Source organism: Chiloscyllium punctatum, chromosome 44 (assembly GCF_047496795.1).
Source record: "Chiloscyllium punctatum isolate Juve2018m chromosome 44, sChiPun1.3, whole genome shotgun sequence".
NCBI classification, from domain to species: domain Eukaryota; kingdom Metazoa; phylum Chordata; class Chondrichthyes; order Orectolobiformes; family Hemiscylliidae; genus Chiloscyllium; species Chiloscyllium punctatum.
The window spans coordinates 6,772,011-6,794,761 of NC_092782.1; the positions used below are offsets into that span (position 1 = coordinate 6,772,011).

The 22,751-nt window shown below is 39.8% G+C and overlaps 1 protein-coding gene across 4 annotated transcripts in view; it reads right to left on the reverse strand.

The window, feature by feature from the left end:
• Positions 1-2,388: 2,388 nt before the first annotated feature.
• LOC140466688 (anoctamin-1-like) overlaps positions 2,389-22,751 on the reverse strand; it is a 126,302-nt gene continuing 105,939 nt past the window's right edge. For all 4 annotated transcript variants that reach the window (XM_072562151.1, XM_072562150.1, XM_072562147.1 and 1 more), the window contains 4 exons: positions 22,640-22,692; positions 17,363-17,541; positions 16,487-16,592; positions 2,389-3,252 (listed from right to left, as the gene is read on the reverse strand). In XM_072562151.1, coding sequence (XP_072418252.1) covers positions 2,971-3,252; positions 16,487-16,592; positions 17,363-17,541; positions 22,640-22,692 — 620 coding nt within the window. In that variant the 3' untranslated portion in view covers positions 2,389-2,970. The remainder of the gene's footprint in view (positions 3,253-16,486; positions 16,593-17,362; positions 17,542-22,639; positions 22,693-22,751) is intronic.

The following is a 22,751-nucleotide window of genomic DNA, read 5'->3' on the forward strand; positions in this document are numbered from 1 at the left end:
TGTGGCACTAATAATGCCAAAGTATTGGGCTTGTTTCTTCCACTGGACAACATCCTACCTTCGGGCACTTGTGGCAGAGTAGTAGTGTCCATGCCTCTGGGCCAGAAGATCCAGGATTAAATCTCATGCGTTATAACATATGGAACAGATTGATTTAAGATTTTAAAAACTGGTTTCCATGTGGGAAGGGATGTGATTTGCAGAAGAGAACAGTGGTCTGTTTTTACGTGACTGACGAGTGTGGATGAGGCCTTTTTTTTAACTGGCGTACTGGCTCATGCTTCTTTCTTTAACACTACATGTGATAACAGAGAGGGCTCTTCAAACCTCCAATCCCACAAACCTCACAGAGACAAAATCAGGAAATAGAAAGTAACTGTAAATTGAAATTTATTCTGAGTGCCCCTTTAGCAGAGTATAGTTTTAAATCCGAGATCGATATATTTTTGTTCAAAGGTATCAAGGGATATGGGCCAAAGGCAGGCCTACAGGGTTAGGTCACAGGTCAGCCATGATCTCATTGAATGGTGGAACAGGCCCGAGGGGCTAAATGGCATCCTCCTGTTCCTATGCCCCGCTGACAGTGGAACATGTGTGAATAATAGAGGGGCGGTACATCCTGGACAAACAGGTATTAGATTAAGGTTTTCTGTTGAGTAAGCAACGAAGCTAATGACTGGGAACTCTTGCTGTGGCTGAAAATTCAGACAGACACATTTTGTCCAGCTCTTTACATTGGGTACTCATTTTGTGCTTGTGAATAGAGTTGCTTTATTGGAAATGCTAATATGGAGAACATTATATATCAATTTTACTGCTAAATTACAAGAAATAAATTACAAATGGGAACAACAGGATCCAAATATAATGTTTATCACAATGCTCTATTCCAGGGAGATGGATTTTTTTTAAAGCCATCCCTTGTTAGATTTTGGGAGATGTGATCACTGTAAATAAAATAGGCAGTCAACCATTTGTAGGCAATTTTTAGACAGTTTATGGGGTTGGTACTAAGCAGCAGTTTGAATATGATGCATTTATGTAATTAGACAAAGAAAGAAAATACATGTCCTGAGACAGGTGAGAATGCTTTAACGATCTCAAAGCTTTTGCATTTACTGAAGAGCAGAGGTGGCAGATCCCAGTAGTTTTGAACTGATGGAGTATTTATCCCTGATACTTCTTTGGTGATTAGTCTCTTTGTTCTTCCCTTGGCGTTATGGGTAAATCCTGGTCTTCACAGAAGGTATTATCACCTTCTTTTCGATCCTCCATTTCTCCTGACTCTGCACTCACTTCCCATCTACTCCTGTTGATATAGATATTTGCTATCAACCTGTCTAGAGATGGCATTACAGACCTGTACCAGGTGGAACTTAAACTTGGTGAAAAGACAGGCACTATACCATTACACCACAAAAGCCATTTTTCCCCATTCATCTTTCTTATTTTGTTGGCTGGCCGTGTCAAACAGCTATTTGCACACTTTTGGCAAATTACCACAGCAAATTATTACTCATGACGTTGCTTTAATAGTGTCCACTTGCCCACCTTCATCTTACTCTTTGTAAGAGTAAAAACTTATTTCCATACACAATCCACTGATAGAACCCACATAAAGCACCAGACAAACCACTGACACTGGTTCAATAAGATATCATGACCTCAGTGATTCTTGTGACCTTTCCCTTTGTTTTCAGATGCTGGAGATTTGGGAAGCTAGTTATTGCTGTAACAGCATTTCAAGGAAATATCTTGCTACGCAATAAATCTTGGAAATGAAGTCCAATTTCCAACATTGAGATCTATCATTAAGACTCATTCATAAAAGCAAAAATGTGGAGTCCCTGTGTATCAGCCTCTGTTGAATCATTCATCAGACATAACATATATTGGAACACGATTAAATCAACTCGCCAGAAGGCTCTCTGAGGGAGAGTACACATATGGACAGTTCATATGTCCATCTGAAATAGCAGAGAAGAGAGTTTCGGATGAGTATTTAAAGCAGTTATACCGGAGCCATTCCTGTGGCGTTCTTTAAGTGGTAAGTACATGAAGCTGCACTGCTCCATGGAGGTGCACCTACATTTCAGAAACCTGGACAAATGCTGCTCACAATTCCAAGGAGAAAGTGAGGACTGCAGATGCTGGAGATCAGAGCTGAGAGTGTGGTGCTGGAAAAGGAAGGGCTTATGCCCGAAATGTCGATTCTATTGCTCCTTGGATGCAGCCTGACCTGCTGTGCTCACAATTCCGACCTGTGTTGGGGAATTTGGAGGCTAGCCATTCCCTACTGTGATCCAGGTGGAGGAGGCTTCAAATTGGAAACACGATTTTCACCTTCCAATATTGATATTTTTTAAAAATTGAGTTCCAAAACAAAAGTTGAAATAAAATTTATTTTTTCCAATATCAAATAGCTCTAGCAGGTATATCTCACAACATCCCTTCTAACAATTACAGTGACGGTATCTAAACGTGAAATACATAATAAACTGCACATTCAATATTAAAATCTTCTCTTTAAAAACATAAACAGCTATTTTTTATCCCCCCCTTAGTTTAACAAAGCACAGTATTTTACAGATGCAGCAAACTTTCACATACATCGTATGGCTGAGTTCAATTGAACCTAATCATTCTGATCACATCAAGCTTCCATTAGGTTCTTTCTAATGTCTCAGTCACATTCAGTAGACAACCCCTGGCCCACATTGTGACCTTCACCTCACTTTTCAGGTGAATTTTAACCCAGAAAATTACCCATGTCAATCTGCAGTTGCGTTTCACTGCAATTTTCTTTCATTCTGTGGTTTTGAAATTCTGCTCATGCTCGGCCGAGCTGATATTTCCTTTGCTTTTGGGTAAGAACATTATTAATTGCAGCTTACTGCAAGCAGTGAGTCTTGGTTTTGTTCCAGCTAGTATCAAGGGCACATGTGGTTAGTCTTCTGATGCTTCCGAAGCTCAGACATCTGTGTGCTGTGAGCTAAATGAAGTGAAGCTACTTCGCTGACTTCTGGCTCTTTGAGTGAAGTTGGATGCTCGGCTTTTCTGAACTTCATTCTTCAGCCTTTGCTTCTGCCTGTCCTGCACTGGAAAGCTCTCAATCAGATTAACCTTCTCCTGCTCTTCCTTCAGGAACACATCTACAAACAGAGTTTTCTCCTTTTTCATTCGCATGCTGATGTCCTTGGGAACTTCCGAAATCAGCCAAACCAGCACCTCACTTAAGACCATCACCAGATTCTGAAATTCAATGAATGGAACACAAAATGATGACAAGATTCATTTGTGATACTTACACAGTCCCTGAATTATAGGGAGAGGCTGGAACTGTTCTCACTGCAACGTAGGAGGTTGAGGAATGACTTTATGGGAGCTATAGATACGATGAATAGTAGGTGTCTTTTCCCTAGGGTGGGGAATTTCAAGACTAGGGGGCATGTTTTGAAGGTGAGAGGAGAAAGATTTAAAAAGGATAAGGGGCAACTTTTTTTTACACACTGAGTGGTGGAATGTGTGTGGAATGAACTTCTAGAGGAAGTGGTGAATGCTTTAAAGATGTTTGGATAAGTGCATGAATAAGAAATGTTTGGAGGGATATGGGCCAAGGTGGGATTAGATAAGTTTGAGGTAATGGTTGGCATGGACTGGTTGGACCAAAAGGTCTGTTTCCTTGCTGTGTGACTCTGAGTTGACTGTAGAAGGCTTCATACAGAGAGAGGAGGGAGGGAAAAGTTTTCACTTGCTCAATGCTATAAATTACTAGAGGCAGAATATAAAGCAATGAGATACTAGAGAAAGGAATTATGCTGTACTCCATCCAACCCTGTCCATTTTCTGTGTCAAGATATGAAAGGAGTCACTTAATGTTCAATAAGTTTCAGTTTGGTTTTCTTTCCCCCGACAGTCAGATTACACAGGACTGTTTCCAGGCAGAGGTTTAGTTTGACCTCCATTCCCTCTATCCAGAACAGCTGGCATACATTACCATTAAAGGAGAGATTTCATAACACACCCATGTTGTAATGACCCATGTTCGTAACAACTTCCGTTTGTTTGTGGTAGCACTTTTCACCAAGACATCTTTGAACCTGACCAGATAGCTCATAACTTTGATTTTGCAGGATTAATAAGTATTGCATAACTAGGACCACACCTACAGCTGATAGGATAAGCTCATCCTTTCATTTTTTTTATTCCTTTCTTTCCTCTAAATCTACCTCAAAGGTATTCAGAAAGATCACACATCCTTGCTTCTTAGCACTTGAATGTTGTCTTACCTTCTACAGCACCTCTACCTGCTGTGCTCATACTTTCACTGTCAGTCTATCTCCTTTTGTTTACTGAACACATCTAAAAGGACTGCTCTTAAGACTTCTTGTTTATTGCCGAATTTAACTACTGGTCACAAATAAGGGTCAGGGTGAGATTGAACCAAGGAGAATAAAAATACAAAAATTGAATGGACGATAGCTCACTTCTTAATTTCCAACATCTAGAAGTTGTTAGTTGGTCAGATATCAACATCAATGTTACCTGCCCAGGATTTATCCAACAGCATATAACAAACAGGCAATTATGGTCAACATGGTGGCTCAGTGGTTAGCACTGCTGCCTCACAGTGCCAGGGACCCAGGTTTGATTCCACCCTTGAGTAACTGCCTGTGACGTGTTTGCACATTCTCCCCATATCTGCAAGGGTTTCCACCGAGTGATCCAATTTCCTCTCACAATCCAAAGGTAGGAAGGTTAGGTGGATTGGCCATGCTAAATTACCCATGGTGTTCAGGGGTGTGCAGGCTATGCAGATTAGTGATGGGAAATGCAGGGATACAGGAATAGGATGGGCGGGGGCGGGGGGGAGTGGGTCTTCAGAGGGGTGATGTGGACTCGTTGGACCAAATGGCCTGCTTCCGCACTGTAGGGATTTTATTTTTTTTTTAAAACCCACATTTTTATTTCCAGTCTCCTGACTTCTTATTTCATTTGTGGACAGTCTTTGTTGCACATATTTGATTGCTTCACTTGTTTATTCCTTTGGTGCTCAATTCATAGTCCTTATTGTACACCATCCAGCAGCATGCATCAAATGTTAAGAAAGGACAGATTAGTAACAGTGGGCCTGTTCAGACTCCCCTCTCATTCACAAATCTGTCCAAGGAAGCATAACGAAATGTTGCATTCACACAAAAAGGCAACTGCTATTTGAAAATTAGAAGCTTTTCATGAAATTTTTTAAAAAATTAAGGAACAGAATTCTGAATGAACTCCAGGTGTTGGTATAAAGATTGTCAGCCTGAGCAGTTTTGCCAAAGCATCTGATATCTCCTACCTTGTGAAATAGACAATAGTCCTTTTTAGATAGAAAACAGATGCTGCCAGACCTGCTGAAAAAGCTCAGCAGGTCTGGCAGCATCAGTAAAGGGAAATCAGAGTTAATGTTTTGGGTCTGATGACCCTTCCTCAGTTTTTTAATGTTGTAGCTCTTGGTGCCTGGGAAGGTGATGGTGAGGACAAAAGAGTATATGAGCAGACTAGGTTAGAATTAGAATTCCTATAGTGTGGAAACAAGCCCTTCAGCCCAGCAAGTCCACACCAAGCCTCTGAAGAGTAACCCACCCAGACCCGTTTCCTTATTACTCTACATTTCACCCTGACTAATGTACCTAACCTACACATTCCTGAACACTATGGGCAATTTATCATGGCCAATTCACCTTACCTACACATCTTTGGACTGTGGGAGGAAACCAAAACACTCAGGGAAACCCACGCAGACATGGGGAAAATGTGCAAACTCCAAACAGACAGATGCCTGAGGCTGGAATTGAAGCTGGGTCCCTGGTACAATGAGGTAACACTGCTAACCACTGAGCCACCTTGCTGCCCCAAAACTGTATGAGAGTATGTAGGAAAATGCAAATTTTAGTGTTTACTTTGGAGGAACAACAAAGAGGCAAATTCTCCCACTTTGTACATCGAGCCAAAGTGCTATTATTATTCATTGAATAATATTGCTTTACAGCCAACCAACTAACATTTATCTTGCTTTGCATTCCGTTATGACAGAATTTTTTTGACTATCCCGAACTGACTTTGAATTGAATAATTTACTGTGTCATTTCACAGGGCAGTTAAGAATATATTATTGTGAACCCGAAGCCATAAGTTTGTCAGACCAAGTCAGAAGTAACACGACATCAGGTTATGGTTCAACAGTTTTATTTGAAATCGGAAACTTTTGGAGCACTGCCTCTTTGTCAGGTGAAGTGTTCATCTGATGAAGGAGCAGTTCTCCGAATGCTTGCGATTTCAAATAAATCTGTTGGACTTATAACCTGGTGTCATGTGACTTCTGACCTTGTCCACCGCAATCCAACATAGGCACCTCCATATCTTGTCACATGCTCACCATTACTGATTTTAGCTTTTAATTCTGAAATTATTCTTCAAACTTCAAATTCCAACAGGCACCATTGTGGGGTTTGAACCTGTGCATATTGTTCTGGACTTTTAGTCCAGTGACAATAAAAGTCCAGGACTGCCACCCCACTGTAATTATCTGACTTCTGACCCATCATGAGAAAAGATGTCAGAGTTAACATTCCTCAGAACCCGGACCCGAAACGTTAAATCTGATTTCTCTCCACAGATGTTGCCAGACCTGCTGAGCTTTACCAGCAACTTCTATTTTTGTTTCTGATTTACAGCATCCTCAGTTCTTTTGTTTTTTTATTTAGGAGAGAAGATATGTTGTGTTATATGTTTCACATTTATTTTTCTAGGAATGAATAGACTCTGTTTACAAGTAACTTTTCAACCTTCAGAAGGCATCAGATGGTTACCCACAATTTTTATAAAATGAACTGTAGCCTGCAATACCCATCCAAAATAATCAGCAATAATGGAAAATGATAATTATATGAAATTGAGGACAGGCAAGCTGACTAAAGGTTGAGACTGCAGGTTTGTTTCATCAGTCAAGTTGTTTGTTCTTAGTTCTGTTGTCATTGAACCATCATTACTTCCATAAAATCACAAAAAGACAGAACTGCTAGCTCAGAAAGGAGCTACTCATTCATTATATCTATGCTATTGTGACATCAACTTTGAAATGCTATCCTCTCATCTAACACCCTGTTCTTTCCCACACTTTTTCCTATTTTACTTCTTCACATCCCTAAGCACTACTTCCAGTCTGGAACTTGTACTGAAAAGGTGCACATGAAGAAAGTATGATCAAGAAACCAAAGGTTACAAACTTCCCACTCTATCTGTGACCTGTGCTCCTTCAAAGCCAATCTCTTTACTTGAAGATAGTTTGCAGCTTACTGATTGATTAATAGATACTTGTAGCAATAATAGTAAGTGTTTTTCAGTCTTAGAATCCATCTCCCTCTGTATGCTTTTTGTACTGATTCTCAGTCTCTGTCTCCTGCAAAGTGACTCACAAACCAGTGAAAATAATCTTTTGTAATTTGATCTTTTTGAATACCTTACATATATTGTAATACCTCTTTTAGATGCCAGTTTAACATTCTTTGATCCAGTGAACGTAGCCATGGGGGCAACTTTAATCTTTGCAGCTTGGATGGAAAATTATTGGTGTAGACCAAGTGTGTTCTGTAACAGGTGGACACTCTTTGAGGACAGCCTAGTGTCCAGTTTTCTCACTCTGGTATTGAAATTGTCTCATCTCTGGCTCCTGTTCTCAGCTTGCTAACTCTAAATGTCTTTGCTATTGTTTCATTAGCACTGTGCAGAATGAGATGATTCTACCTTTAGAAAAAGTAAATATTTTATAAGGCATTTGAAAGCAACAAAGTGTAGGCATCAATGAACTCTAGTGTTTTTTGAGCTAGAAGGTGAGAGAGAGAAACCAGGGAATTATGGAGCAGTTAGCGTAATATCTGTTGTTAGGAATTTACTTACGTTTATAATTCAGCATGAGTTTGCTATGCACCTTGAAATTTTTCAGCAGATCAGTGACAGCAAGCATTGATTTACAAAGGCAAGAGATGACTAAAGGAATGGACATGTTAAGCAAAGGTATTAAAGGATATGGGTCAAAAGCCAGTATATGATGTTAAGTCACATATCAGCCATGTTTTCATTAAATGGTGGAAAAAGCTCAAGGGACTGAATGATCTATTCCTATTCCTATGCTCCTCAGAGTTAAACAAAAATAAAACACAGATATTAAGGGTGACTCGACTGAAGTCTTCCAGATATTGAAGGGAATTGATAGTTTCTCTCCATTGACCCTAATTCTGCAAGTTAGGGAATCTAGAACTTGGATGCAAAGGCTTAAATTAAAGACAGCCCATTTAGGAGTAAAACTATGATAGGAAACAGGGAGAAAGTGAGGACTGCAGATGCTGGAGTACCAGAGTTGAAAAATGTGGTGCTGGAAAAACACAGCAGGCCAGGCAGCATCCGAGGAGCAGGAGAATCGACGTTTCGGGCATAAGCCCTTCTTCAGGAATCTTCAGATTCGTGAAGAAGGGCTTGTGCCCAAAATGTCGATTCTCCTGCTCCTCGGATGCTGCCTGGCCTGCTGTGTTTTTCCAGCACCACATTTTTCAACTATGATAGGAAACACCTCTACATGCAAGGTCTGGTAGAACTTTGTAACTCTCTTCAACAAAAAGAAAAATATGTGAGGTCAGTTGTGAAATGGAGACACATATAACAAAGGTACATGTGAAATTAGATCAATAGGTCAGCCATTACCTAATTGAATGGGCATCTCTTTTACTACGTTTGAAGGAAGAAGGATATGCAATTATTGCACCTGCCACAATACAATTAAGTATTTAAAATGTAGGGGTAGCCTTTTGATTAATGTGTCCTTTAAGCAATTGCCTACAATATTCTCCTGAGAAGACAGCCTCTAGGATGTGAAATGTCCTCTGTTGAAAACTGAACATGACTAAATGACCAACAGGATAAGGAAAATCACTGAATCACCAATAAATCAAGCCAAATGGAGAAAGCTCATGAGCTGTCAATTATTATAACTAACAGCTAACCACAATTAGCTGATATGGAGAAACATTTCTGAAAACTTAGTAAATGGATAGCAAATTGAAATGGTCAAGCTTCTTTCCCCCCTATCATGTCAATTCACAAACAGATTTCAATTACTGCTCTTTCTCATCTGACTGCTGTTAATTGTGGAGACAGCTTGTGGAGTATCTTGGAATAGCCTGCTAGCCAAATGGCCACTTTCTATTCCTAAGTATTTCAATATTTGTTTACAAAAACCTTGAGGAGCTGCATATTATAGGCTGGTTAAAATAATACTCAGGGTAGGCCAACATTTCACCAGAAAGAGATGCTGAGGCAATCCAGCTCTACTGTGCTATTTTCAACATTGCTTTAGTCACTCAAACCAGCTTTTCTTAGACATTGCAACATCATTCATCTTCTGTGCTAGCTATAGCTCAGTTGGTCGAACTCTCACCTCAGAGCCAGAAGGTTTTAGTCCCATTCTAGGACTTGAGCACAACAATTAAATGTGATGTTCCAGTGCAGTACTGAGGGTACATGGCACTTCTAGAATGCAGTGTAACCTGAAGTTCCCTTGGCTGTCCTGAACATATTGAAGAGGGGATTTTGGGGGAGAAGTAGGGAGTTTTCTTCAGTGTCTTGTCTAATATTTATCCATCAATCAAAACCATAAAACATATCACCTGGTCCTTATCATAATGCTGTCTGTGGGAGCTTGCCATGAACAAATGTATTTCAGTGAGCTGAATGACATGCCGCTGGATAAATGGTTACCCTTTAATTGTGATCTTCTACATTATAAACAGAGTGGTCTGCTCAAAACCTCTCTTGTATATGCTGAGAGGTGAAAACCATCACGCTTCTGGATTGTAATAGTCAGCACAAAGATACGATGACACAAAATGTTGCTAATTGTCAGTGAAATAATGCTTGACGTGCACAATACATTGTTTTGAAGACAATAAAAGCTGAGAATCCTATTTGAAAACATTAAAACTCAATCTTTGATGAATATAAAATGGCTGTTTTTGTTTTATGGAAGCAAAAGGCTAATCCTCCTAGGATACAATTTGGCGCCTTTTCAATCAAAAGCGGGTTCCTTTGATAAGTGCCAAAGGTCAAGACAGTGCTTAGCCACTAGGCATGCAACCATGTTATTAATCAATTGTATTGTTTGGATAGATAGACTGAACAGCAGTTCCGTAGTTGTCTGGTGAGTCATATACTTGGTGAAGGGTGGAAGCGAAAGCTGTCAGAATTGCAACTGTCCTAATATCTCTTTAATTATGTCAGGAATCTCTGATAACAATTTCTGTTATCTCCCAGATTTGTAAACAATGTCAGCACAGTATTTGTTGGTGCGAGAGATCTAGCTGTGAGTGACATGCACAAGGAACCTTTTCTCCCATTTCAGATCAAAAAATGTTGCAAGTCTATAATGACATGGTGAGGTGAAGGGATATTAATTTACAACATTACCTGCAATTTACTTACTTGAGGGTTGGAAAAAAATTAACAGAATAACTTAATTGCAAATGATGTGAAATAGAATCAAATAGGTACAAGATAAATAGAGATACAGAGGAAAAGATTATATTAAGATAAAGAAAATAAATGGAAAGAAAAATTAAGAAATAATTAGTTTTTAAAAATATGATTTTTAGAATCTCTAAGGATTGTTTATTATCTACAAGACTAAGAGACCACTGATTCAAATGTTCCATTCTGAGCTGGAGAGATTAAGTATCTTCGTAGAGACAGAAGTCTCCTCACTAAATGGGTCCTTACAGCTAAAATTCAACAACTCATTCTCATTAAAAGGAATAATAAGGGTGAACTCAGATTTTCATTCATTGAGTGTTAGAATGATGCAAATCAGCCAGCAATTTGTAACATGTTCCCCTTGCTCCTCATACATCACGTACATAGTTATACTCCAACAATGGTGTGTGCTGTTATAATTCTTATACACTCTCGGGTGATCCCATTTCAAGATCTTAGAATACTAACCAAACAAACTAGATCAATTTAGTTCACTGACCTCACAAATGACAGGCCAATTGTATAGAACCAATGGCTGTGCTAGACAAACCATTGTAGGTGACACCCATACAGTCCCCATATAAAGGGGCCTTTTAAGGATATTTGGATTGTGAAAAGATGTAATATTGAAATTTATAGTTTGTTACAAGACTGTGTTCTATTTGTTTTGTATACGGTGTAGACCATTTAGGACAGAGATGAGGAGAAATTTCTTCACACAGAGAGTGGTGGCTGTGTGGAATGCTCTGCCCCAGAGGGCAGTGGAGGCCCAGTCTCTGGATTCATTTAAGAAAGAGTTGGATAGAGCTCTCAAGGATAGTGGAATCAAGGGTTATGGAGATAAGGCAGGAACAGGATACTGATTAACGATGATCAGACATGATCATATTGAATGGTGGTGCAGGCTCAAAGGGCAGAATGGCCTACTCCTGCACCTATTGTCTATTGTCTATTATATTTCCTCTCTGTGGTCCCACACATACCTCTTTACTGACACATTTAATCTCTATGTTGTATACTCTATTTCAAGTCAAGAAGTAGGTTTCCACATATACCATTTGGTTGGGTATCAAGATCAAGAAAAGGCCACCTGAATCAGCTGTGGAGAGATGGTCCAGAAGATATCTAGAAATCAACATCATTTTGGTGGTCAGGCCAAGAGTTGACTCAGTAACTTCAGACAACGTGAATGGTCAGAAACAGAGCAAATGCACTCAGGCCTGATATACATTCACCATAGCAGGGAATAGGGACCACAGGGATTCGAGAAGAGGTCAAAGCTAAAGCAATGGTGCTTCAATAATATATTGGATAGACAGCTGCTGAAGACTGCTTCTAGCAGCCTGCAAAATTGTGATTCAAGTCCACAGATCAAAAGACTGTAACTGAGAACTTGAGAAAGAAGCAGGCGTTTATACGAGTGGTTATTTCATGCATTTGAAGATCGGCAAGGTAGATTTGTGCTGAAGTATTGTGCCTTTTATCCCGGAAATAATTGATGATTTTCATACGCTCATTATACTCTAAATTAAACTTTTATATGTGCATATTCAGGGTCATGAGAACCAACATGGCCACTGAAAGAAGTGTGAAAACATTTGTTTGGGACATAATTGCCTTTTTGCTTAAATGAGAATTTTTTGAGAGATAATAAAACATTTCTTCTCCATTGATTGCATTATAATGGATAAGAAATTTGCTGTTATGCATCTACCTACTTCCCAGAAAAGCCAAGAATGACTTGGTGCTGAAATCATGGCCTTGAAAGCCACAAAGCCCATGGATTTCCCCGGTTCAATTCCTACACTGTCCTGTTTTTCTCTCACTCCACTGTACTTTCTATGAGGGAAATGAACGAGAGTTGATGACTCTAGTTAAGAGATTTTTTACCTCAGCATCTGCCATCCAGCAACAGGTCAAAGCGGCAGTTGCTGCATCACCATCACCCTTAACATTTTCATCACTAACAAACTGTCGCAGATTATGGACCACTTATGTAATAGGGTACATTGAGAAAGGTGGAGAAAATAAATAAGGTCTGAAATGATGCATTATTTCTTTTTCTCAGATAAGGTAATGCTGTAATACAGTGGATAAAGACCTGATAGTATGCAAAGAAGGACAAATGAGATTCACGTAAATGATGATGATGTAACTGATGACATAACTGACATCAAATCAGTGAGAAGACACCAGTTTAGAATGTACTTGTGAAGAGAGGAGTCTTAGACACTGCACTAGAGAGCTGTATTTGAGAACCTATGATGATGTATCGATGTGAATGAAGGAGTGTTACAGTATGCAAGAAGTTGAAAGGCCTTACTTAGCAATAAGGAGAAAGCAGCCTCAAGGGCAATGTATGTGCAGACACCAACAGTTGGAGGTATTCCAATTTCTCAATGTGCTGCTATCGGTATTGCTTCAAAGCACAAGATAAAACACTTTTTTTAAAGTTAGTAGTGTTTATTTTAGAGAATATTAAAAAACATATCAAAGTGGTTCATTAGAAGACTACATTATTGAAGCTGTGTGGAGTGAGTGTATGATCATATAGCAGTGCCAGTCCACACTAGGTGAAAGCATTGAGCTAGTCTCAGAAAAGGTGTCATGAAACTTCATTGATTGTTGTAAAAGCCAACACAGTCACTAATGTCCTTTAGGAAGGAAATCTGCTGTCCTTGCCTGGCCTTCATGTAACTCTAGATCTATAGTGATTAGATTGACTCTGACCCTTAATTGCCCTCTGGCTATAGCTTAGTAAGCCACTCAGCTCTACCAAATTACTACAAAAAATCAATAAAGGAATAAAACCTTGCACCGGTTTAGGTATTATAGCATGCACAGCCTGGTCAAATAATAGCCCTATACAGTTGTACTCAGAGTCATACCTTAACGTCAATGTCCTAGTCACTGTTATTATCACTGGGTTCTGTCCCATTGGCAGATCAGACCCAGCAAAGGCACAATGGTTTACCATCAGGAGGGCATTATCCTGGGGGCACCTCAATGTTGATTGGACCCATGACAGCTGACGTAAAGTCAAAAATGGGCAAAGGAAAATGTTTCACTGATTACCAAACACTCCACCCATGCCTGATGAATGAGTACTGCTCCATACTAAACACCACTGGGAGAAATCTCTGAAGGGTGGCAAGTGGACAGAATATGTTCTGGGTAGGGTCACTTCTATGTCAATGACCAATAGTAGCTCAGTCATAAGTATATGGAATGAGTTGGCTGATACAAAAGGAAATAGGCACTAGACTGGGGTTGTACTAGGTGATGATGGACTGAACTAAAAGGAAAACCTGTTTGATCATATCCTGGCCAATCTGTTTATTGCAGATACACCTGACTGTGACAGTGAGGTAGGAATGACCACAGCAGAGTCATTATGAAGTCAAAATCCTATCTTCACTTAGGGCATAGCCCTTATTGTATTGTGTGGTATTGCCACTGCATTAAATGGATGGTTTCAGGACAGGTCTAGCAACTCAAAATTCATGAGGTGTTGTGGACCAGCTACCTGCAGCAGCAGAATTGTATTCAGCCACAATCTGTAACCTGATGGTCAGCAATCCTTCCCTCTACTGTTAAAATTAAGTCACAGGATCAATCTTGGTTTAGTGAAGACTGCAGCAGTGCATGCCAGGAGCAGCATGGGCATTCCTAGAGTGAGACTTGGTGAAGGTAAAACACAGAAATCTCTAGTGTGCCAAAACAGTGGAAGCATCGTGCATAAATCAAGATTCAACAATCCCACAACCAATGGAGCAGATGAAATCTCTACTGTCACACAACAATCTGTTGTGAATGGTAGTTATCAATTAAACAACCAACAGGAGGAGGTGGAGGTTCCATAAGTAACATGTGATCAGCAATGAGCTGCTCGTTGACCTTCATTGTGGGTTCCATTGGGGTCACACAAATCCTGACATCATTATAGACCTGGTCCAAACATTGACAAGAAGAGATGAAATCAGAAGGTTAGAGTGCCTACCCTTGACATTAAGGCAGTGTTTGACAGAGTGTGCCAAAAAGGAACCCTGGCAAAATTGAAGTAGATGGGAATCTGTTGTGGGGAGGGGTGCCACTTGTTGCAGTAATATCTGGCAGAAAGGAAGATAGTTGTTTTTTTTGAAGCCTCACGTTGATCTTACGACATCATTGTACAGGTTCCTCAGGGGAGAGTCCTAGAACCACCATCTTCAGCTGCTTCATTAATGACCTTTTGTCCATCATCAGGTTAGAAAAGGGTATATTCAGCACAATGTTCAGCACTATTCCCTCATCAGATACCGAAACAATTTGTGCGAATTTGCAGAAAGATTGAACTAGATTCGGCTCCATCTGCTAAGTGGCAAGGAGCACATGTGCCTCACAAGTGCCAGGCAATGACCATCTCTGAGAAAAGAGAGAATTCAACTATTGTCCCTTGACATTCAATGGTAATATCATTACTGGAACCTCATTATTAACATCCTAAAGGTTAGTGCAGTTGCAACCAGTGCAGTTGCAAGAACAATCCGAAGTTAGAAATTCTGTGTTTTGCAACTCACTTCATGACTCCCAAAGTGCCATCTGCAAAGCTCAAATCATGAATGTGATGGAATACTTTCCACTTGACTGGATGATTGCAGTTCCAACAACACATAAGACATTGACACCATTCAGTAAAAAACAGCCAGCCTGTTTGACAAGTCATCCAACAAATTAAATATTCCTTCCTTTCCTGCCAGGGCACAGTGTGCACCATCTACAAGTTGATTGGTGCAAACTTACCAAAGTTCTTTCGATAGCATCTCCCAAATCTAGAACTTTCACCACCTGGAGGGTAAAGGGCAGCAGATCGATGTCAGCACCACCACTCGCAAGCTTCCTCTCCAAGCCACATATCACCCTGACTTGTATCACTTTTCCTTCACTATCATTGGATGAAAATCCTGGAACTTCTCTGTGGGAGTCCCAAAACCAGCTGAACTGCACCAGTTTCACAAAACAATTCACCACCATCTTCTCAAGGGCAATTCGAGATGGGCTATAAATGCTAGCCTTGTCAGTGATGTCCACTTCTTTTGAAAGAATTTTAAAAATTAACACTGATGCTCAGGTTATATATTTGGGAAGGAAGGTAAACGTGCCGATACACAGCAAAGCTTAATACTTGGACAATGCTGAAATATGGCATAGGGCTCTGACACATTCAAATCATCTCATCCAATATTGCTTCAGACCTTTGATTTTTGCTTCATTCATATCAGTTTGGCTAAAACCAGTCTGAATATTTCAGGACTAGGCCCTTTCTAAGGTCAAATGTTGACAGCATATTACAGCTGGGGCAGAGAAGTAGCCCCTGAACAGCATTGGTGCTTAAAGATCTCATTATTCTGTAATTAATTTACAGAGGTTTTAAATTTGTAATTGCTGGACCCCTTTATATTGAAGCTCAGTCTCCACAGGAGACCCAAGGATTGCTTGACTGTCCAGCTCCCAGAGAGAATTAAAAAAAAACAGTTGCACCTCCATTATCTGCTCTGAAAACACTGAATCTTGGTGGCAATAGAAAAATGTCGAGTTTGTCTCCTTAATACTGTCGAATACAGAATGCTGCCAGCATTGAAATAATGTACTTTTCTTACAATTACACAAAATTGATGAAACATTGATTGATATTACATTAATCCATTCCATCCCTCTTTCAGTTTTTGACAATGATCAGCTGTTTTACTGCACAACTGCAAAGCTACAATTTCCTAACCTTGTCACTTAAACACCAATTAAGCAGCATTTGTGATGTACAATCCAATTTATCCAAAGACAAATTTTGTTGAAAATTAATTTGAGTTTCAATTCCATTTAATAAAATACAGATGTTGCTCTGCTTACCATTTTGTGCCATGAATTCCCACTGCCCTTCACTTACTTGGAAGATTATAACAAATGTTAAGCGTGCAGCCAGAATAGCCCAATATTGCTTGGAGTAATCATAGGCATGATCAGACCATGGTGGCTCCCTGTAATCCTTGTATCTGTGGTAATGTGTCAGAATGGAGTGTGGGGTTGGTTGGGTAGGGGTTTGGGGGTGGGATCATAGGAAGTAAAGATAAGGCTAATTAGTTCTGCTGAGTTGCAATAATATGTAAAAACTTCCCCAGATCATGAAGGCTCAAGAAAAACTTTTGAAAATAAGACCAATCATGTGGTTATGTAACTGAAAGAGACTCTATCGTGAACAATTGAGTCACAGAAGGAACCACAATAAGATCACGTATAGTACCAGATGCAGTCTTATTTAAAACTGTGCAAGCTTGAGTTTCTCTGAGTCAAGCTTGGTTTAAGTCACGTTATGTTTTATTAAGACAGACAACTTGGATTTTAAATTGCCTCCACATCATTTGGTCAAAGGAACATATCTATAAACTAGTTGCATGTAAAATGCTGCACAGAAGCATTTTTCCTGCCAAATGAAGATCCTATTTTTCTGCTTCAATAAAGAAAAACAGGGACTTAATTACAAGAAATCTGCCAGCTAAACAGCCTCTATTACAAATAAACGACAGTAATCAAGTGGCAGCAATAGCTGAACATAAAATTACAATAGCTGAACATATAATCAGAGTCAAATAGTGTGGCGCTGGAAAAGCAAAGCCTGATGCACATTCCTGATGAAGAGCTTATGCTGAAATCGTTGACTCTCCTGCTCCTCCGATGCTGCCTGACCGGCTGTGCTTTTGCAGCACCACACGTTTTGACTCTGATCTCCAGCATCTGCAGTCCTCACTTTCTCCTATATTATTACCTGCAGACTTTAATATTGTTGAAATGGGATGATTGTGGATGTGTACCCTGTAGAAATTCACTGACATTGAAGTACGATAAGGTATGATTCATAAACCCATGCATACTTCCATCATCACTATACATGTACTGGTAAACAAGGCGTGGGATGAAGTCAGACGTAATGGCGATTACAAATGCCTGGATAACACACAAAGAAGATGGATTAACACTGGTAATTAAGGGTCCTGAAGAAAATTAAACTGTTAATATACATTGGGACAATGTGTCTGCTAAACGGTGAACAGAGGTTGGCAAACAAACATATGAAACATATGTCACAGATTGTACAAATCACCAACAGCATTAGATGCTCAACTATTTAAGTTATTCATAATAAGATAAAGTGAGAAGTCACATGACACCAGGTTATACTCCAACAGGTTTATTTGAAATCACAAGCTTTCAGAGTGACAGGCAGTGCTCAGAAAGCTTGTGATTTCAAATAAACCTGTTGGAGTATAACCTGGTGTCATGTGACTTCTGACATTTCCACCCCAGTCCAACACTGGCACCTCCACTTCATCATAAGACATCTACGGAATGGAAAAATCATTTTCAATTGAATCGTGCACTGCAGACACAGATCTTTTAGTCACAGAGCATTAATTTCAACAATACATATATGATATGTAACAATTTCTGAAAATTTGTTCCTGTGAAGTACAAACTCTTCCTTTCATTGTTAACAGGGTTTCCTGCAAAACTTGCACAATGGTTCAGGCTGATGAGAGGTGAATGTTATGGACCTTGAAAAGTCTGGTGCAGAGCCGGGTTGTCTGAACAACTTGGGATTCATGCCATCCTTCTGCTTCAAACAGACCTCTTCTCCTGTGTTAAAACATCTAATGGGAAAAGGTGCTTCCTACTAACTGACTCCTGTGCTTGACCTCACATTGAAAGAAAAGATCTTCCAAATCAGAAGATGCCTCAGGATATCTCAACCATTTGCAAAATGGACCAAACGTACTTCTCAATAAGTACATTTCCAATGAGGTCTGCCAAATTGCTGATGCTGCATCCTCAAGGGAACAACTCCTTGCAGCATAACTTAAATCAACAGAACACAGAATTATCTCAACACTTTGGAGATGGTTATTCATGATTAGTAAAGCCCGCTTTCCTCTCCTCCAGAATATATTTTTGGGGCTCGGTAACTTCATTTAAAAAACACACTGAGCTAATGAACTCTACGCAGGTTAAAACTTTATTAAATTTACTAGTTCTGAAGTTGAAAGAATATTGTTGTAATTGTGCATATTATTATTTATTGCTGAAATGCAAAGCTGAAATTCCTAAACTTATAAACTAAAATCTGTTGTATAAGTGGTTTTTAGAAGTAAAAATGAAATCATTTTCCAGTCGCATTGTAGAAAAAGTCAGCAATCAATCAAATTTATTTTTTCCCAAATTCTCAAAATGTAAGTGCATCTTTGGGATGAATATAATTTAGCCTATCATAGAGGATACTATGACTGTGGAGTGTGGAGTGCACAGAAGGGTGAAGGAGAATTCATTGCAGGTGACAGGAAGGTTCTGACATAGGAACCAATGCCACTGGTGAGCTTATCAATTAGCGTCATCAATTAATCACTGAAACTAATTATCCCTGAACTCACCAGGGTTTAATGGTGGTGCAGGAAACACAAGCCTCACACCTGTCTGCCATATCTCCTTACGGTCATATGGTAAATTCTCTTGGTTATGGCTAAACCCTGTTGGGTTTGTTTCAAACCCTGGTGGGGATGCTCTCTCATTGACAAATGTGGCATAAGGGTGTAATTTATACATACACTTTAACGTTATTTATTTTAGAAGTTGGAGTTTGAACTAGTGGCATATGGTTTGTGTGTATGAAGGGATTTAATGATTAATTTGTCAGTATTTCTGAAGCCATGTTTCATTTAAAACCAGTATGTGGAAGAGAGATAGAAAGTCACTAGATTGATAATGGGAATTTAGAGTCAAAGATTTATATAGTTGTGCACATGCAAACAGATCCTTCAGTCCAACTTATCCATGCTGATCAGATATCCAAACCTAATCATGTCCCATTTACCAGCACTTGGCCCATACACCTCTAAAACCTTCCTGTTCATAAATTCATCCAGATGCCTTTTAAATGTTGCTATTGTACCAGCCTCCATCACTTCCTCTGGCAGTTCATTCCATACACCCTCTGCATGAAAAAGTTGCTCCTTTGGCCCCTCTTATATCTTTCCCCTCTCACCCTAAACCTATGCCCTCTAGTTCTGGACTCTCCCACCCCAGGGAAAAGACTTTGTCTATTTATTCTATTCCATGCCCCTCATAATTTTGTAAACCTCTATAAGGTCACCCCTCAGCCTCCGATGGTCCAGGGAAAACAGCCCCAGCCAATTCAACCTCTCCCTATAGTTCAGATACTCCAACCTTGGCAACATCCTTGTAAATCTTTTCTGAACCATTTCAAGTTTCAAAACATTCTTCCAATAGGAAGGAGACCAAAATTGCATGCAATATTCCAAAAGTGGCCTAACCAATGTCCTGTACAGCCACAACATGATCTCCCAACTCCTGTACTCACTGCTCTGACCAATAAACAAAAGCATACAAAATGCTTTCTTCACTATTCTATCTACTTGCAACTACTTTCAAAAAACTAAGAACCTGAAATCCAAGGTCTCTTTGTTTAGCAACACTCCCCAAGGCCTTACCATTAAGTATATATGTCTTGCTCTGATTTCCTTTTCCAAAACGCAGTACCTCACATTTATCTAAATTAAACTCCATCTGTCACTCCTCAGCCCATTGGCCCATCTGATCGAGAGCTCATTGTATTCTGAGGTAAGCTTCTTCGCTGTCCACTACACGTCCAATTTTGGTATCATCTTCAAACTTATTAACTATACCTCCTATGTTCTCATTCAAATCATTTATATAAATGACAAAAAGTAATGGACCCAGCACCGACCCTTGTGGCACACCACTGAGAGTGTTTGAGAAAATCATTGGAAGAATATAAAGGCAGTAGCAGTATATTTAAAAGGGAAATCAGGAGAACAAAAAGGGGACATGAGATAGCTTTGGCAAATAGGGTTAAGGAGAATCCAAAGGACAAAAGGGTAACTCGGGAGAGAAGAGGGCCCCTCAAAGATCAGCAAGGTAGCCTATGTGTGGAGTCGCAGTGGATGGGCGAGGTACTAAATGAGTATTTTGCATCAGAGAAGGAGGTGTAGTGAATCTATGTGTCTTTAAATGCATAAAAGTGGATAAATCCCCAGGACCTGATTAGGTGTAATCTAGATCTCTGTGGGAAGCTAGGGAAGTGATTGCTGGACCTTTTGCTGAGATATTCGTATCATTGATAGTCACAGGTGAGGTGCCGGAAGACTAGAGATTGACTAATGTGGTACTAATATTTTAAAAAGATGGTAAGAAAAAGCCAGAAACCAGGGAGTCTGACATCAGTGGTGGGCCAGTTGTTGGAAGGAATCCTGAGGGACAGGATGTACATGCATTTGGAAAAACAAGGATTGATTAAGGACAGTCAACATGGCTTTGTGTGTGGGAAATCATGTTCCACAGACTTGATTGAGTATTTTGAAGTAACCAAGAGGATTGATGAGAGCAGAGCAGTGGATATGATCTATATGGACCTTAATAAGGTGTTCAACAATGTTTCCCATAGGAGACTCATTAGCAAGGTTAGATCTCATGGAATACAGGGAGAACGGTGACGCAGTGGTTAGCACTTCTGCCTCACAGCGCCAGAGACCTGGGTTCAATTCCCGCCTCAGGCGACTGACTGTGTGGAGTTTGCACATTCTCCCCGTGTCTGCGTGGGTTTCCTCCGGGTGCTCCGGTTTCCTCCCACAGTCCAAAGATGTGCAGGTCAGGTGAATTGGCCATGCTAAATTGCCCATAGTGTTAGGTAAGGGGTAGATGTAGATGTAGGGGTATGGGTGGGTTGCGCTTCGGCGGGGCGGTGTGGACTTGTTGGGCCGAAGGGCCTGTTTCCACACTGTAAGTAATCTAATCTAAAAACTAGCCATTTGGATACAGAACTGGCTCAAAGATAGAAGACAGAGGGTGTTGGTGGAGGGTTACTTTGATTGCATTTGAGCTTTTTATGATCAGATAGAATAAACATGAGAAATCATTAGCTCATGTTTGAGTTAGAAGAATCAGATATTGATTTTTTTTATTTTGCTTAGGAGAAGGACCTGTTGATTAAAAAGCTTTTGGCTTCTATTCGAAGAAATCCTGGTTGAAATTCAATGTAAAAGAGTATCCCCTGGAAAAAAAAGAGACAGATCAGAGCAATTAGGATAGAGACTATCTCAATGTAAAAGTTTTAATTTAAAAATTCAGACCAGAAGTGTTGCTCGGAACCATGAAGTGGTTCTTCAAAGCTGAACGAGTCTAAGCTTAATTTGGTGAATAATCTCAGGTACGGGGATTGGAAGAAACAGTTAGGTTAAACTTATAGATCTAATTGAGAAGATAACTTTTCCTGGTCTGTAAGGAGACTGTATTAGGATAGAAGATGTTGCATTTTGTCTTACGGTTTGATTTATTTCAAATAGTATCCTATAAAAATAGTTTGATTCATTCAGTTTTATTTTCCTTTCTTTTGCACAAGAAACTTCTATTTTATTATTAAAATCCATAGCATTTGGGTTTGCATTTCTGTAACAGACCACCTCATTAAATACAAACCAAGCAGAATATGATCTATCAAGCAAGATTTCAGTCTCAGACCTGAGTTGTCTGGTAATGACATCAGTTAGGATCATAACCCAAGCGCTCAATGGATCTAGAGTTAGACAGCAGGCACTGCTAAAAACCATGCCCCTGTTCTTGCATCTGAATCCATTCTCCCTCTCCTTGTTAGAAATCCTTGTCCATACTCACATACCTCGAAGTTTCTAGTAATGATCCCTGGTGAAGGCCTTGATTATTAGTATCTTGCACCACTCCCAGTTGCATTGCTAGCAATAGAGAATTGCCACCTCTGAGTGGCCAAAGGCTCCCAGAGTTCGATTTCCATTCTAGTGGTACATTCATCCTATGGCAGGCCAGTTCTGATTTATTAAATGCATAAGGGCTCCCAGCTCAAAGTGACACCGGGTGATGGGGTATATCCCACTTATACAAAGTAAATTTTGCCTTTTGTGTTACTTTAGCTATGGCTAAACCCTTTACTTAATAAAGATTCTGTGCATTAGAGAAGAGGTAAGAAAGCTGGTTGACTTACGTTGATGATCACAGAAAATTTTCCCATCCCACTGAGAATGTTATACCAAATTCCTAATGGACAAAGAAGACACAGATCAATGAAGTTACAAGACACTTAATGCAAATCAACT